The following is a 17,500-nucleotide window of genomic DNA, read 5'->3' on the forward strand; positions in this document are numbered from 1 at the left end:
AGATCCGGTGCTTCAGTAAATAGGATAGCCATGGAAGCACAACATGTGTCCTTCAGATTAAATTTGAATACAAATTAAATAATTTTCACTTTTATTTAATTCCATGTGTTATTATTATTGTTGTTTTTATTAGTATTTATTGTTATTAAAATATTAATCTTATTTTAATTGTTGTTTTGTTATTATCATCTCTGTCTTTAACTGTTGTTATTTGGGAATATTAGCCTATACAAATATTGCTTAGTGACCTTGAAATTGTGTCAGTGTTCAGTGGATTTTTTTACGTTTTGATATGGAGGATGTGGGCTTTTTAGTCTTCAAAAAAGTGTGTGTGTGTGTGTGTATGTGTGTGTGTGTGTGTGTGTGTTTGCGCATTGGGCGGCTGAGGCTCTGAATGAGGGGGTGTCGACAGCGGGTGTCGACAGCAGACGGCACGTGGCTTTTGTGTGCAGCTGAGCTCTCGCGCAGAGGGCCTTCCCTTAATGAGTCGGCGCGTGGAAACGACCAAGCTGCAATTTATTCCCCATTTCTGTCACGTCCATGTACGCACGAGACCCCGTGAACCGACCCCTCCCGCAGGCAAGCGGAGTGAAAGCTCTAATCGGATTTAGGGAGCTCTCTAGCACGAGAGGGGTGATTCGATTACATCTCAGTGTCAGTCAAAGCAGGATGATATGGAGTGAATATGAACCTGCTCGATCATAAATTAATAACCAGACAAGAAACAAACTCAACCAATTAGTCTCAAATCAGCGAAACAATCTGGAAATTTTTAAATAAATTCAATTCAATTCAATACATTTCTATAGGTGTATACAACTGCCTCATGTTCAGAATATTTTAGCTTTAACCGTCTAAGGTAAAACGAAGTGGTCTGTTATTTTATAACAAATATCACAATGGCGTCAGTGATGGTTTCTCAGCGTTGTAAAACCAACTGTATTTGAACCGTGTAGTAGGAGGTGGCTGGCAACGGCAGAAGAACTGGTCGCTATGCCCCCGGCGCGCGTGAGATTAGTCACGGTCCCCCTCTGGGAGCTCATTAACAGGTGGAAGAAAGCCCTGCAGACCACGAGCCGAGCCAGCTCTCAGCAGCGCGCCGAGGCTCGCGCCAACCGTCCGTCTGCAACCCGGTCAGAATTAGCTGCATCTCGAGCCAGATCCGTTTATAATGTCTGGAACTTGATTTTAAACCACATTTTCCCCCTTTTCTTTCTCTCACTCGACAAAGAAATGCAACTGAAACGCACATTGAAATAAATTGATACATCTTTTGTTTTCAGGTTGACAGGTAAAATAAAATGCATTACATGAAATAATTGTATATAATGTACAGTAAAAATGAAGGTCTATTTATCCAATCTCGAGTGTCTCATGGGGGTAAGGGCCCTGGTTTTGCACTGTAAATACCATAGTATTAATGATAAACCATAATGTTTTGTCTTTTAACAGTAAAAGACTTTGTCAAATATGAGACTCGTTCTCATTAAATGCAATGGTTGCACTATTCCGGTTGTGGTGCCTGCTAACGAACTCACACACACAAACACACCTGTTTGCCGCCAATCTCGAGGATATCCAGCCTCCCGGGATCTGCGTGACGATGTAACCCCAGAAGAAAGATCCGTGGATCATCCCAACCGTCTCCGGGTCCCAGTTGAACGCCGCTTTCTGTACACAGAGAGAGAGTTGGAAATAGATATGCATCGATATCTGGATCAGTTCTAAAGAAATTTGACCGCTTTTTTATACATATTTTCAATTTCTCAATAGATTGGACAACGGCTTTCTGTATTGTATTCACACATGTGTGTGTGTCTTTCTGTATTGTATTCACACATGTGTGTGTGTCTTTCTGTATTGTATTCACACATGTGTGTGTGTCTTTCTGTATTGTATTCACACATGAAAATCGTGTTGATCGAATAGATGTGAAGGGTACCATGCCAGACGCTTTTGGGGGAAGTGCAGTGCATTTCTATTGGAGTGAAAGTCATTCAGTTCCATTTTAATACTAAGTCTAAAAAGATTCAGTAAAAATTCACGCTGTTCAGGTGAATAAGACCGTTTGGCGCAGGATAAGGGAATGAATAATGCTGTGTTATCTGTGTGCGTTTGGGTATCATCGAATTATCCACTAAAACACTACCTCTGGAAGATGACATTTCGCTGTCAAGGTCAGTGTCGCACGTGTGGGTTTACACAGAACCACTGTGTGTGTGCGTGCGTGTGTGTGTTTCTTTCTGCGCATGCATTTTACTCTACCCTTGTTTTTTTAAACAGGAGGAGTTTTATCGGAGTTGCGTCACGAGCCCGATCAGAGAGGCCCCGCGCCTCTGCGTCACTGGTGAGAAGACGGGAGGGGGGAAGGACTGGGAGACACGACGCCGGCATTTTGTCTACGTAAAGAGTAAGGAGCCCTTCGCCCACTCCCACTCCCCCTCTCCCTGAGACCCCCATCCCTCCCACCCACCGATACACAGAGAGAGAGAGACACACACACATAGACAGACAGGCAAACAGACAGACACACACACACACACACACACACTGGCACACTTAGATACAGACACACACACCTCCGTGATGATAATTTTGCCATCCCGGTGGATTGTGCTGTTGTTGACCATGCTGACGATGGCCACGCCCAGGTTGCAGCGGATGCCGAAGGAGATACAGAACCCCAGGCCACTCATGATGGCGATGATGTAGCGGCGCGGGAGCCCGCAGCACGTGCAGTCGAGCAGGGGTTTCTTCTTCTCCTTGGGAGCGGATGGGCGGCCATCTTCCGTCAGCTCGATGTTATCTCCGGGCTTCTGTCGCTTCTCGAGCACTCTGCGGCGGCAGGAGAGAGTGGGGAGTTATTGTCACAGTTACACCTGGGCACGAGACCGGCCTGCTCCTAAAACAGCACCAGTGTCACGCGAGGGGAAGGGAGAGTTTTGGGGAATGTCTCTCAGAGTTCATTAACTATTAATGATTGTGAAACTCGAGCCTCCTGGATTTCCAGACATAGATTTTAGGTTAGGAAGGTCCTCTGGTAGGAGAACACCCCGTGCAGGCCTCAGCGCCTTCAACACCCACCAGTTACACCAGGCCGGGCTTTTCTCATTCAGCTCGTGCACCTGCACGCCACGACAACAACCCACACAACAAATGTACGCCTCAAACCAGCAGAACACCTTTCAAATAAATATGTGTGTGTGTGTGTGTGTGTGTGTGTGTGTGTGTGTGTGTGTGGTTGGTAGACATCTCTGAGTTGAGGCCCGTACCGCATTGCAGCATTCTGCTCACCTTCGCCCTTATTTACATTCATGGGGACTCGCACGCTTCTATCTCAGAAGACGCACGGGCCTTTAGAATAGCGAGTCAAGCGCCAGAAATCTTAAAGGTTTATATAGGGTTTTTTTCTAAACCTAAATTAAACATATTTATTCGCACACTTATTCAGATTCATTAATGTTGTAGATAATTAAAAAAAAAGGGAAACGCATAGGTATGTTCGCAATCCTCCAGTGCTGTTTATATCGAGGATAGAACTAGATCCGACACCTCGAATAATTTACAGGAAACGAATGCAAAGTCAAAACGGCTGGAACGAATTTCGATTCATTTTGACATAACTGAAAACCTACAGAATTCTCCAGCATTGGTCTCATGTCTGATACATTAGTCTACAATATTCTTATACACTCGTACTTGGTTTACGGCTGAAAATGTCATATCATTCGATAGTTGTGTAACGAAAAAAGGCGAAGTGAATTTGTATATTATTAGGTTTTAATGGAAAAAAGGTTCCTTTGTAGGAATGTATCTGTTTGCCTGGAAACTACAGTAAAGGGGGGAGGGGGGAAATTGAAGAAAAGGTTTTTGAAAATGTGGATGTAAAATGTATCAGCAAGAAAACTAACACATAAAATAGTAAAAATCGAATTGAAGAGGAAGTTATTTCAATACTGAATGAGGAGGCAAAAATAATGCATCATTCACCATTTCAGCTCATGGTACCCCAGCTCGCCTGAATACAGCTCTCCAAATCTAGACAAGGACGCCTCAAAAGAGAGAGAGAGTCTAAATCTGGGGTTTGGCTGTTAAACATCGAAAAGCATCGACCCACGTCCGCACAGGTAAATAAATTATACGGCAGAGATGCTTTCACGCGATGACAGCAGACGCCTATTCCGTGTCAATTATCCCTTCGTTCGCCTCCAGTCTAAACGAAGCTCCATCTCTGTCTCTCTCTCCCTCTCTCTCTCTTTCTTTCTATCTCTCTCTAGGGGATGCTCACATCCAACTATTACTACGAAATGGCGAGAACTGTGCTCCTTCCAAAACAATCACATCCAACAAAGAAAGAATTAATCCAGCCCGTGCACACTGCTACATATCCCTCGAATTTTAAGAATGGAAGGCTTTCCGTTCACTCCGGCACGAGGCCTGGGACTGGAGAAACGTAAGCTCACCTCAAAGGACAAGTCACCTTCACTTGTTCTGAATCAAATCCTCTCCAAAGAAATATCATCTCTATTATCATTTTGTTGTAAAGGTCGTTTTAACACTTAAAAGTAGAACTCTAGCTCCAGTAAACCCCAGCATGCACCGTTAATGTATATATGTTTCATTTTAAACAGTGGCTGTTTGAAACATGTTTAAAGGACAGAGAAAATTAAATATTAGTAAATACCTGTACATACGGCCCAGTGCCTTCCCCGCGAGCTGTTTGAACCCCTCTTTATTGGGGGTGAAGCCCCGGGCTTCGGGTGCGGGTGCAGGTGCGGGCTCCATGTCCAAACGTGAATATTCCTTTGGTGCTTCTTTGTTTTACGTTAAAGTGTCATATTACGGTGCATGGCGACCGAACCGACCGACCGACCAGAGAAAGACAGCACAGTGGTGTTTGCTACTGAGGAGGAACGAAGCTCGAGGGTGTAGCGTTGGAACGGGTGGCTCACGGTGTGTGTGAGAAAACGCCTACATATGAGAGAAACCAGTGGAGCGCTGGCGCCTGGTCACAAACACACACTCTCCGCTTCGCCTGTGCTCAGCATGCGCACGCAACGCCATATCTTCGTAGCTCAACTATTTGTTTTGATAAAATATTTTTCTCTTCAAGACAAGAAACATTGACTTAATTTTCCATCAAAAATATGAGGGTTTTTATCACGATTTCGAAAAATCAAAAAAGAAATATCCTTTGTTGCATCAATAACTGAACTGAATGAATTCTTAATTGTTAGGCACACGTTTATCCGTCACCCAGCGCAGTGTCGGTCGGGGCTCTTTCGGCTGCGCGACTTTCCAGCACCAAGGTCAGCGGCACTCGCGCGTCTGGCCCAGTGGCGCGTGGTGTGTCCGAGCTGTTCACGCGGGAGCACCTCTCCCGTCCGCCAGCCTGTGATCGACTGGGCTCCGCGCTGGCGCGCATCTTTATGCAAAGGCATTGCTCTCAGGCAGGGCTGCAGTGACGCACAGGTGATTGCGTATCAAACTTGTTCAGATTAAGAAACACGCACTTTAACCCTCATATTTTGTTTTTATTTCCTGGTGGGTGTGGCTCACTCCAGAAAGCTCAGCCTGACAGGGGCGGTACCATGGAAACCAAACCAGGGATGGATTCCCCTCGAAAAATGTGCTGTTGTGAACGTGGTGTGGATTAATAATTTAGGCTTCTCAGCCCTCTCTCAGCCTCCACACCTCTCCCTGCAACACATACAGTGCTCAACCATCCTTACAAAGCAACCAGGAGCGATGGAAAATCATTCAGTAAATCCTTTAAGTTAGAATGATATAGCCTACATTCGAGGGAAAGCCGCAGTATTTAGTTGTAACTTGTATAGCTTCAAAATAAAATATATATGAGTAAATAAAATACGCTTTATTAAGGGCACGTTCGATTTGTTCGCACATGTTGCTGCTGCTGTTGCAGTGGATGGATGTGTAGCATGTGGGCGTTAACAAAAGGAAAGCCGCTGAGCCCCCCTGACGGCAGCCTGGCCGTAGAGCGAAGAATGAAGGTGGCGTGCAGCGACATCTAGCGGCGGTTTGTATTAGCACAGGAATGAATCTTTCTGTAAATACATAAATTGGATCAGAAAAAAATGTTACACGGGAGAAACACCAATAAAAAGTGATCAATCAGTGCGGATTTTTAATGTTGTGTCTTTATACTTGATCAGGTGAGACCTCTTAAGCTTGATGCCAAGAAGTCTTCGACAAATATGAGGCTTTCTGATAAACACAGACAGACATAAAACAAAAATCACAATAATGAACTTCTTAGTTATTATTTATTCTTACATTAACACTTAATATGACCTTTTTGTTTTTAAAATAAAACTTTTCAAACTGAAATCATTTTCGAAAATGCAACATTTCAGCACAACAATAATGACCCAGACTTTCGAACATGGCAGCCTTACATCCTCACAACAGCTTCCCTTCAACATCTTCTACATTTGGCAGGTTGGAGTGCTAACTGCTAAATGCTCCCTGCTCCACCACCACACCTCCACAGACACGCCTGGGTTACTCTTCTCAGAGTCATGCAAAGTCAAGCAAAGACATTGTAAACATTTTAGAAGCAAAGCAAAAAAAAAAAGAAGAAGAAATACCCCAGTATACATAATCTGACCTTCTTCTGACCTTCATCTGACACCGCGTGCTAGGCTAATGCTAATGCTAAACCGAGCACACCCCACAGAGAGGATTGGAGCGGTCCGAGTGAACAGCTTTGATAAGGCAGGGGGGCGTTTGGTTCTCTGGTCCCTTGTCACACTGGATGGCTCGCCTGAGATTGTCTGAACATTTACGTTAACAACACACAGTTTCTACAGGCTCCCGTATCATACACAGACAAACCTCTTCTCATGATACTTACAGTGGGGGTCTATAAGTGCATCACAATAAAAACGATCCTGAAAAACATCTCCTTCACAAAACTCCTTCACTCCCAAACACAGCTTATTCACACACGCACACACACACACACACACACACACACACACACACACAAACACACACACACACACACACACACACACACACACACACACACACACACACACACACCAAACCATAGCTCAGCAGGGCTGATTCATAAGTACAATCCTTATGAGAAACATGTGAAGGGCCAGTCTAGTCATGGACAGAGCAACACCACAGGCTGAGAAGCACAAGCTGAAAATAAAAGATTAAACTAAAAACATTGGTGGACCCAAGCAAAAACTAGATCCAAATAAACATATAAACATCACTGAACTCACAAATACAACACAAGAGTCAAATGAACAAAATAACAACACTGGACTCCTTCTTGGTCATCTGTGGGAAACTACTTGGGTCCAGATGACAGCGGCCACTAGCCCAGGTCTGGCACACACACACACGCACGCACGCACGCACGCACGCACGCACGCACGCACACACGCACACACGCACACACACACACACACACACACACACACACACACACACACACACACACACACACAGACACACTAGAGCTAGAGCACACCCAGCTAGCGCCCACGTGAAAGGTGAAGAAGTGGTCCCATAGGATGACTGCCTGATGCCAGTAAGAGCTGTGTGTGTGTGATGCTGTGTGTGTGTGTGTGTGTTTTTTATGTGTGTGTGATGCTGTGTGTTTGCTTTCAGAAGTGCTCAGTGCAGAATCTTAAACCTGTAGTCTCCCTAAGAGCATGTGCTCCATAAACATCTCAAATTAAATACTCTTGCCAACATGCAGCAAAATAACGTAACTTCACTTAACGAGAATAAACAACTGAGGACACCACGGTCTCGGCGCGGATTTCGGACTGTCTCGCTGATATATCCACATGGATGAAAAATCACCACCTTCAGCTGAACCTGGCCAAAACGGAACTGATGGTCTTCCCAGCCAAACAGGTCATCCACCACAACATCAAGATCAATACTGACTCTTTATCTCTTGCTCCATCCAAAACAGCAAGAAACCTCGGGGTCATTATTGATGACCAACTGACCTTCACGGCCCACATCGCCTCTGTCTCCAGGTCGTGCCGCTTTGCGCTATACAACATCCGCAAAATCAGGCCGTACCTAACCCAGTATGCCACCCAGCTGCTGGTGCAAACCTTGGTGAGCTCCCGCCTTGACTACTGCAACGCCCTCCTAACGGGCCTGCCGGCTTGCGTGGTGAAACCACTACAGATGATCCAGAACGCGGCGGCGCGTCTGGTGTTCAACCAACCGAAAAGGGCACACGTCACCCCGCTACTCATCGAGCTCCACTGGCTGCCAGTAGCTGCTCGCATTAAGTTCAAGTCACTTATGCTTGCCCTACAGAGTGCTTACTGGTTCTGCTCCCACCTACCTAAATGCTCTTGTAAGGGCAAATGTTACACCCAGGACGCTGCGCTCGTCTAGTGAGCGTCGTTTGGCACTGCCGTCCGTGCAAGCACGGCAATCCAGACTATTTTCATTTGTAGTTCCACGTTGGTGGAACGAACTGCCTAGTACTACCAGAGCAGGGGCGTCCCTCTCTACCTTCAAGAAGCTTTTGAAGACCCAACTCTTCAGAGAGCACCTCCCCTCCTAACTGGCACCTGACTAGCGCTTAACTTGCACTTCAGCAGTTACATTCCTGCACTTCTTTTTCCTCTTTTCTAGGTTGTTGTTTTTTCTAATTCTCATGTAAAGTAGTATTTATTGTTACACCATGCTTTTTTATTGCTCTTAGCTTGACTGTTCTCTCCCTTGTACGTCGCTTTGGACAAAAGCGTCTGCTAAATGACTAAATGTAAATGTAAATGTACAACTCAAAAGCTTTGCATTACTCCTCTAACAGCTGCCAAGGCATGCAGTGTATGTGTGTGGAGAAGGCCCCCTCATGCAGGGGGTGTGTGTGGAGAAGGCCCCCTCATGCAGGGGGTGTGTGTGAAGAAGGCCCCCTCGTGCAGGGTGTGTGTGTGGAGAAGGCCCCCTCATGCAGGGTGTGTGTGTGGAGAAGGCCCCCTCATGCAGGGTGTGTGTGTGGAGAAGGCCCCCTCATGCAGGGGGTGTGTGTGGAGAAGGCCCCCTCATGCAGGGTGTGTGTGCGGAGAAGGCCCCCTCATGCAGGGGGTGTGTGTGGAGAAGGCCCCCTCATGCAGGGTGTGTGTGTGGAGAAGGCCCCCTCATGCAGGGTGTGTGTGTGGAGAAGGCCCCCTCATGCAGGGTGTGTGTGTGGAGAAGGCCCCCTCATGCAGGGTGTGTGTGTGGAGAAGGCCCCCTCATGCAGGGTGTGTGTGTGGAGAAGGCCCCCTCATGCAGGGGGTGTGTGTGGAGAAGGCCCCCTCATGCAGGGTGTGTGTGTGGAGAAGGCCCCCTCATGCAGGGTATGTGTGGAGAAGGCCCCCTCATGCAGGGTGTGTGTGTGGAGAAGGCCCCCTCATGCAGGGTGTGTGTGTGTGTGTGTGGGGGGGGGGGGGGGCACTCATGCAGAGCTACCAGTAATGCATTCAGTTCTGAAGCAGGAGGATGTGACACGCTGCCACACTGGAAGACCATTCACAACTGGCTGAGGAAGCCTGGTGACTGAAATGCAATGCAGTGAGGGAAATGAAGCATTAAAAACGACACTAACACAGCTGATACATGAGTCACGTGTGCAGGAAGGATATGTTAGCACAAACAGCATCCATGATAAAGACTGCAATCAACAGCAGAACACACTGTACACATTCACAACGTCCCGAAGATTTTAGCCAACAATCAGAACCCCTCCACCCTAAGCAGGGTGGGCAGTGATTGGGCCACTCTCTGAACCTCCCCAGACCAGACCCACATGCATGTCACTGTACTGAGTGACTGTAGCTATGGATAGAGCTGTGGTGTACTGCAGCACATGTGGGAACAGCTGTAGTATATTATCAGGATCAACAACATACTGTGATATTCTGTCTGTCTCAACAACATACTGTGATATACTGTCTGTCTCAACAACATACTGTGATATTCTGTCTGTCTCAACAACATACTGTGATAAACTGTCTGTCTCTCAGCATATATATGGCACCTAAACAACCACCCCACTAACAGACACAAGGCTCCTTTTCACATGGGTGCAGACACACACGCACGCACGTGCACACACACACACACACACACACACACACAGGAACAGGAATCAGGTAGGAGCTTTCAGCTTTGATACAGTTATCTGGCTGCCTTAGTTCTGACCTAGTCTTGCTTAGTGAATAACCCTAACCCTTAATCCCCCCCCCGTTTTAGAGTGGCCAGTCCACTCCCTGCCCTCCCCTGGTGACAGTCCAGTCAGGTGAGAGGGGAGCCTCTGGCCCTCGGCACATGAGCTGGTTAGTGAGGTGTGGCGGTGTGTGTGTGTGTGTGTGTGTGTGTGTGTGTGGGACCGTTTGATTCCTGATCGCTGCAGGATGTCTTTAAGACTTTGGATAAAAGTGTCCGCTAAATACCTGACCTTGACCTTTAGTGTGTGTGTGTGTGATGTGTGTGTGTTTTTGGGCTTCTCTCAAAAAACACATCTTCATCCTCTCATCCTCTCAATACAGAGCCGAGGGCTCAGGAATTAGGAAGCATCATCTTCATCACTACCATCGTTGATCCTCCTATTCCTCACCAACAGTCCTCTTCATCATCACTGTCATCCTCTTTCATCATGACCATCATCTTCATCACTCACTGGTGGTCTTGGTCCTTCCTGCTACGTGTGTGTGTATAAGGCCACGTTGAGTCTCCACACCTGCGGTGTGTGTTCAGCGTCACACACACACACACGCACCAACACACACACACACATAGACACACCACCACTGCAGATACACACAGCGCGGTGAGCTGTGTTTCCCAACACGTGTGTGTGTGTGTGTGTGTGCATTAATGAGTTTAAGGATGTCTGTCTAGGCAAGTGTGCCTGAATGGGTTCAGAGTATTCTTGGTGTGTTTGAGTGTGTTTCTGTATGTGTGTGTGTGTGTGTAAATGTGTGTGTGTGTATGTGTGTGTGTGTGTGAGCAAAGGCACTAGCAGTCAGAGAGGACGTCCTGCTTCTCGGGTGTGTCGTGGGGCAGCAGGGAGGCGTTCTCCGTGTTGCCGTTGCCGTTGCCGTTGCCGTTGCCGTTGCCGGTGTCTGTGGCGAAGGTGGTGCTCTGGCTGAGCTGCAGCTTGATCTGGTTCATGTCGAAGTCGTGCAGGTACTCCTGGATCAGGTAGCGCTCCCGCTTGATCCGCGCGTGCACATCCGTCGGCACGTCAGGGATCACCCACGCCACGAAGAACTTCACCACAAACACCACGTGCTGGGGGAGGCGGGAGGGAGAGAGGGATGAAGAGGAAGAGAGAAGAAAATGAGAGAGAGATGGTCGTACATATACGTCTGCACATACTAGCTTAGCATGATAACTGTTTCATTTACTTTTACTTTACGGAGTTGGAGGCTCGGGTTTCTGCCCTGTACCAGATCTATGATGGTGAGCGATCTCTGGACGGGATTGCTGCTAGGAATGATATCACTATCGCCGTCAAAACCTCGCTCTCAACCGGACTTGTCACTATCTGGACCGACGTCCCCGTTCTCTCCCCCGGCCAGTGGACCCGATGAGCCATGGCCCGCTCTTGGCACTAAACCAAAGAGGCCTAGCGCCGCTTCTACCTCCGTCGGAAAATGGATTAGCACCCAGGATAACAAGCAAAAGAAGGCGAGGCAGAAACTCTTCCTGCATCGCATCGCCTCTCCTCCTGTCCCGCTCGGAATAGATTTGCACCACTGGGAACTCTCAGCAGCTATCCGTGCTGCTAACGAGCATAAAGGGCCCGGATCCCCGACACACCATGATGGTAGATACTCAAATTCAACACCGACACGTCCTCTTCTCGGACCACTCGGGGCACTACTCAACCACTTCAGACAACCGTACCACAGGATTGCCCAAGACTAAGGTATGCTAACACCCAGTGGCGGCTCCTGAAAAAATTCTCAGGGGGGGCAATTTTTTTGATAATGATTAAGGCAACCCATTCAGTAGGTACATTAAGTTAGCTGATTAACTCATACAGTAATACCTTTTTGTCCACTATTGGCAGCACACAACAGTAAACTTTCCCCTCTTGCAACATAGCTAGAGTAGCAAGTTACAGGTGGAAAGCTATGGAAGAAAGTTGCATCCAGGAGCCTTCATAAACAAACATGATGTGGCTCTGTCATGGCAAAAAGTGACCGGGTGCCAAAAACAGCCCGGGTGATGTAATATTGGCTTTCGAACGACTTTTGAGTGACAGTTGCTATACCACAGTTGGCCACTATCTTGGTTGGAGATGCCATGACAGAACATGTCAGACTGGCAAAGACAGAACATCTTTGCCTTAGCAACACATCTGTCGAGGAACTGTCGTCAGAGATACAAACAATCCTCAACAATAAACCAAACAATCCCAAGATTATCATCCACACTGGCTCGTTTGATAACCTGCACAAAAAAACTGGCAGTGAGATACTTAAAAAACATTTCACCCAGCTACTGAACACACTTAACAGATATCAAGATGTATCTATCAGTGGACCGATTGCATGTTTTCGCAGAGGAAAATAAATCTTCAGTCGACTCCTATCCTTCAACACATGGCTGGCATCTGTCTGTCTTGCACACAAACGGAGATTTATTGACAATTTCAATGTTTTTTAGAATTGTGCAGACCGTTTTAAAGCTGATGGACTCCACCCAAACCGTAGAGGGTCTAGATTACTTACAGCAAACATCAGCCATGCGCTCTTGACGACCTCAAACAGCCAACATCAAGCCTCACTCCCTATCCCTGCTGTGTCTAAGACTGACGCATCCCAAACCTCATCCCATGGAACAGAACAGAACATTCAAACAGCCTCCTCCAAGGACACAGGCCCTGCACAGACCTTCACCACTTCACTTTCAGAGGGAAAGACAGAACATGCCGGAAATTCCAGAGTTCTTTTCTCCACCATTGACCAGCTGCTAAACACTGTCCCTGCCCCCTTGTCCCCTTGAACTGGATCAAAACATATATCAGAGGAAGGAAGTTTTATGTTAGTCTAGGAGACCATATGTCTGAGAAACATGAAAGCTGCTACGGGGTTGCACAAGGGAGCTGCTTAGGTCCATTACTCTTTTCTCTTTATATGTTACCACTCGGTGACATCATCAGACAATATAGTATAGATTTTCATAGCTACGCGGATGACACACAATTGTATATATCCGCTGAACCTAACGATGCGACAGCCATGAACTCCATTACCAACAGTTTATTGGCAATAAACAAATGGATGAACAATAACTTTCTAAAATTAAATGAGGACAAAACTGAAGTCCTACTTATCGGCCCCAAATCAAAAAGAGAGATGCTAACCAAGAATCTAGGAGGTTTAACCCGCTGGATTCAACCTGAGGTGATAAATCTCTGTCATCCTGGACTCAGATTTGAATTTCAACTCCCACATTAACAAAGTGACCAAAACAGCTTTCTTTCACCTCAGGAACATAGCGAAGGTACGACCATTCATAAACCAAAATGATGCTGAGAAGCTAATTCATGCTTTCATATCCAGCCGGCAGGACTACTGTAATTCACTTTTCGCTGGTCTTCCCAAGAAAACAACTGAAAAACTCCAGCTCCTTCAAAACTCTGCAGCTAGACTATTAACCAAAACTAAAAAGAGAGAACACATTAGTCCTGTCCTCGTTACTTAACACTGGCTTCCTGTTACTTTTAGAATTGACTTTAAGGTCCTCCTCCTCACATACAAAGCTCTAAATGGACAAGGACCTAGCTACATTGCTAACTCTCTTACTAACTACACACCAGCTAGAACACTGCGATCATCAGATACAGGTCTATTACAGGTCACCAGAAGCAGTCATAAGAAGATTGGTGATGCTGCCTTTGTCAACTTTTTACCAAAGCATTTTATTCATTTTACCTGGCACTATTTATTTCTCTGTAACTTGCACTATTTTTACTATTTCTCTGTCAAACTGTTTTAAGGGTACCATGGCACTGTCGGAAACCATATTGTGGCTTCAATATATCACATGGTATTCTCACAGATATTTCCCTAACGAATTTTCTAGTCCCCTGGGCACAGTCACCTTCCTTAAGCCTGTAAAGGAGAGCTAGTGTCCCTCCTGAAGCTACCAGCTCGGTGGAAGAGGACAAAAAGGCCTCTGAAGGAAGGGTATAGAAGGAAAGGTGGCCTCTGGGTGCGGAAACATAGCTAGGGAAAATGTTTAACAGGGTAAGGCGGAATCTATGAAGCAGCACTATGGTTCCGACTGAGCTAAAGACCAGGCAGAAGGGTTTTATTCCTTTTATTCCTTTTATCATGATTTTAGTAATCCAAGAAGCCTATCGGAACAGCAGGTTCTGATACGATGTTGACCATTATTTTACTCCATGTATTGCTCTTGCTGCTTGCTTTTATTGATTTTATGTAAAGCACTTTGAACTGCAACTCTTGTACGAAATGTGCTATATAAATAAAGTCTTACTTACTTACTTACTTACATGAACATCAGTATGCTGTATGTGTGTGTGTGTGTGTGTGTGTGTGTGTGTGTGTGTGTGTGTGTGTGAGTGAGTGAGTGAGTGAGTGAGTGAGTGAGTAAATGAGTGAGTGAGTATCAGTACGTGTGTATGTGTGTGTGTGCGTGTGTGTGTCTGTGTGTGTGTGTGTGAATGAGCGTGTGTGTGTGTCTGTGTGTGAGTGGTTGTGTGTATGTTTACCTCCATGATGATGATAAAAGCCAGTTTGGCAGCCAGAATGTGCCAGAACTGCATGGTGTGTGAATACTCGCGCTCATGCCCAGGGGGATAGCGGTGGTCACGATACCTGCACACACACACACACACACACAAACACACATAAAAAAAACACCTAAGGAAGACTCACTCACACACTCACACACACACTCACACACACACACACACACACACACACAGACCTGCAGGTGGTGTGTACGGAGCTGTTGTACCAGGCCGGGTCCTCGCCCTTGTCTGGCATGTTGTCGAAGGGGATCTGGGAGATGTTGTAGACGCTCAGGCTGTTGTTGATGTAGCCATGCATGCTGTGGTTATTGTCAGAGTACAGATACACCAGCCGAGGAATCATGTCTGACGTGAAGGCCATGATGAAGGCCTGGGACAGAGGGAGAGAGGGAGGGGGGGGGAGAGAGAGAGTTAGAGAGAAGGAAAGGAGAGAGAGAGAGAGAGAGAGAGAGAGAGAGAGAGGGAGGTTATGTTGTGTAAATACAATGATTTATTAATACATGATTGTATTAATCCATGATGGGACAGAGAGAGAGAGAGAGAGAGAGAGAGAGAGAGAGAGAGGGAGGTTATTTTGTGTAAATACAATGATTTATTAATCCATGATGGGACAGAGAGAGAGAGAGAGAGAGAGAGAGAGAGAGAGAGGGAGAGAGAGAGACAGAAAGACAAACACAGACAGAGAAATATAATGTTATGTAATGAGACAGAGAGAGAGAGAGAGAGATAAATATAATGTTATGTAATGAGACAGAGAGAGAGAGAGAGAGATACATATAATGTTATGTAATGAGACAGAGAGAGAGAGAGAGAGATAAATATAATGTTATGTAATGAGTGATTGATGTTGTTGCAGGTGTGTAAGAGGAGGTGGTGTGGCACTGACATTGGTCACCACGGAGATGATGGCCACCACGTTGAGGATCTCGTGCCAGACGCCGATGTTGCGTGCCTTGGCGGCCACCGGGCGGCGGAACTGAGTGGTGAACTTCCAGGCGTCCACGCGCACCTCCAGGATGTTATTGACCAGCGCCAGCAGGGGCGCCAGAGGGAAGGAGGCCACAAACAGAGTGATGAAGCCAAACTGGATCACTGTTAACCAAAACACACACACATCAATACACACACACACACATTAATACACACATACACACACACACATTAATACACACACACACACATTAATACACACACACACACACACACACACACATTAATACACACACAAATACACATTCATACAGTACATACAGAGAGATTGGTAATGTTAAGCCATGAACAGAGTGATGTAGCCCAACTGGATTACTGTTAGTCAGAACACACACACACACATTTATACACACACTCTCACACACACACAGACACTGTGTTTGTCATTCTGGATTTGTGTGTGTGTGTGTGTGTGTGCGTTTGTGTGCGTGTGTGTGTTTGTGTGCATGTGTGCGTGCATATGTGTGTGTGTGTGTCTGTGTGTGTGTGTGTGTGTGCATACGTGAGTGTGTGGGTATGCATGTGTGTGTTTGGGTATGTGTGTGTGCGCATGTTTGTGTGTGTGTGTGTGCATGAGTGTGTACTCACCCATCTCCAGGTACTCGTAGAAGAGGCCAAACTGGCCGAAGCTGACGAGGTTGTGGTCCTGCTCCCAGCGGCTGTACACTTTTTCCGGATGGTTCCGCGCTTTACGGCGGCCCCACCAGTTACGCATCAGCCTGGAGCAAAGCACATACACACACACACACAAACACATTCATACATACATCACACACACACACACACACACACACACACATAGATCACACACACACACACACATACATACATCACACAGACAGACATACAAACATCATACACACAAAACTCTACCACTTGAAATATGTTTCCATGAGACTACATTTCCCAGGGTGCAATGCTCAGGTGAAATTTGTTAAGTGTACTCACGGTAACAGAGCCTCCTGGATGTTCCCCACCACCTGCTTCCCTGCCATCACAATCACCAGCTGGGTGGTCAGCTCAATCAGACAGCCCCCAGGATCACACTAGAACACACACACACACACACACACACACACACACACACACACACACATTCATACCCACTATGAAGCTTGCAACAATGAATCAAACAACTCACACACTACAATACATGCACAACCCTCTAACACTAATAAAACACAAGTAATTAGCAACACACACTGGCAGAGAGAAAAAAACAAAAAAAACTTAAACCACACCAGAGCAGGGGACACACAAGACAGGGGGAGCAAGAGAGGGAGGCGAGGAGAAGCAGAAAGAGGGAGGAGAGGAAGTATGAGTGATAAACTGAGAGAAGAGAGGGAGGAGAGGAAGTATGAGTGATAAACTGAGAGAAGAGAGGGAGGAGAGGAAGTATGAGTGATAAACTGAGAGAAGAGAGGGAGAGTTTCTTTACCTCCTCGTTCCTAAGTCCGCTCCACTTGCCAAACATGTAGTTGTAGTCGCGGGGGTAACCCACAAACTTGCCCTTGAAGAAGGCCACGTAGAAGCAGGAGGAGTAGTAGTTGACGAACTGGAACATGAACATCTTCATGGTCAGCTTGTTCTCGTACTCCAGGTGGGTCTTTGGGATCTCTGGGATCAGCAAAGAAGGGCCTTTAGAATGTGTGTGTGTGTGTGTGTTCATGGGCGTATGTTAGAGCATGTATGTATATGTGTGTGTGCGTATGCCTGTAT

General features: G+C 46.4%; 2 protein-coding genes and 1 long non-coding RNA gene across 5 annotated transcripts in view; 1 reads left to right on the forward strand and 2 right to left on the reverse strand.

Moving 5' to 3' along the window:
* slc17a6b (solute carrier family 17 member 6b) overlaps positions 1-5,419 on the reverse strand; it is a 21,399-nt gene extending 15,980 nt beyond the window's left edge. Inside the window, exons 1-3 of the mRNA XM_012835495.3 lie at positions 4,685-5,419; positions 2,580-2,835; positions 1,553-1,671 (exon numbers count right to left, since the gene is read on the reverse strand). Coding sequence (XP_012690949.2) covers positions 1,553-1,671; positions 2,580-2,835; positions 4,685-4,785 — 476 coding nt within the window. The 5' untranslated portion in view covers positions 4,786-5,419. The remainder of the gene's footprint in view (positions 1-1,552; positions 1,672-2,579; positions 2,836-4,684) is intronic.
* Positions 1,867-17,500, reverse strand: part of ano5b (anoctamin 5b) — a 58,968-nt gene continuing 43,334 nt past the window's right edge. Inside the window, exons 13-20 of one of the 3 annotated variants that reach the window (XR_006153012.1) lie at positions 17,220-17,398; positions 16,730-16,827; positions 16,370-16,500; positions 15,678-15,883; positions 14,968-15,161; positions 14,750-14,855; positions 10,850-11,292; positions 1,867-1,884 (exon numbers count right to left, since the gene is read on the reverse strand). Coding sequence is in view for 2 of the 3 variants with exons in the window: in XM_031586882.2 (XP_031442742.1) it covers positions 11,017-11,292; positions 14,750-14,855; positions 14,968-15,161; positions 15,678-15,883; positions 16,370-16,500; positions 16,730-16,827; positions 17,220-17,398 (1,190 nt within the window). In the remaining variant the exon portion in view is untranslated. Of the gene's footprint in view, positions 1,885-10,842; positions 11,293-14,749; positions 14,856-14,967; positions 15,162-15,677; positions 15,884-16,369; positions 16,501-16,729; positions 16,828-17,219; positions 17,399-17,500 lie in introns of those variants that run through there. The other 2 variants (XM_031586882.2, XM_031586884.2) reach the window with 2 other exon arrangements.
* Positions 8,800-9,427, forward strand: LOC116225146. The gene is made up of 3 exons (XR_004165951.1): positions 8,800-8,842; positions 8,876-8,878; positions 9,356-9,427. It is a non-coding gene; the product is annotated as an uncharacterized LOC116225146 (long non-coding RNA).

The sequence above is a fragment of the Clupea harengus genome, chromosome 20, assembly GCF_900700415.2.
Source record: "Clupea harengus chromosome 20, Ch_v2.0.2, whole genome shotgun sequence".
Classification (NCBI taxonomy): Eukaryota; Metazoa; Chordata; class Actinopteri; order Clupeiformes; family Clupeidae; genus Clupea; species Clupea harengus.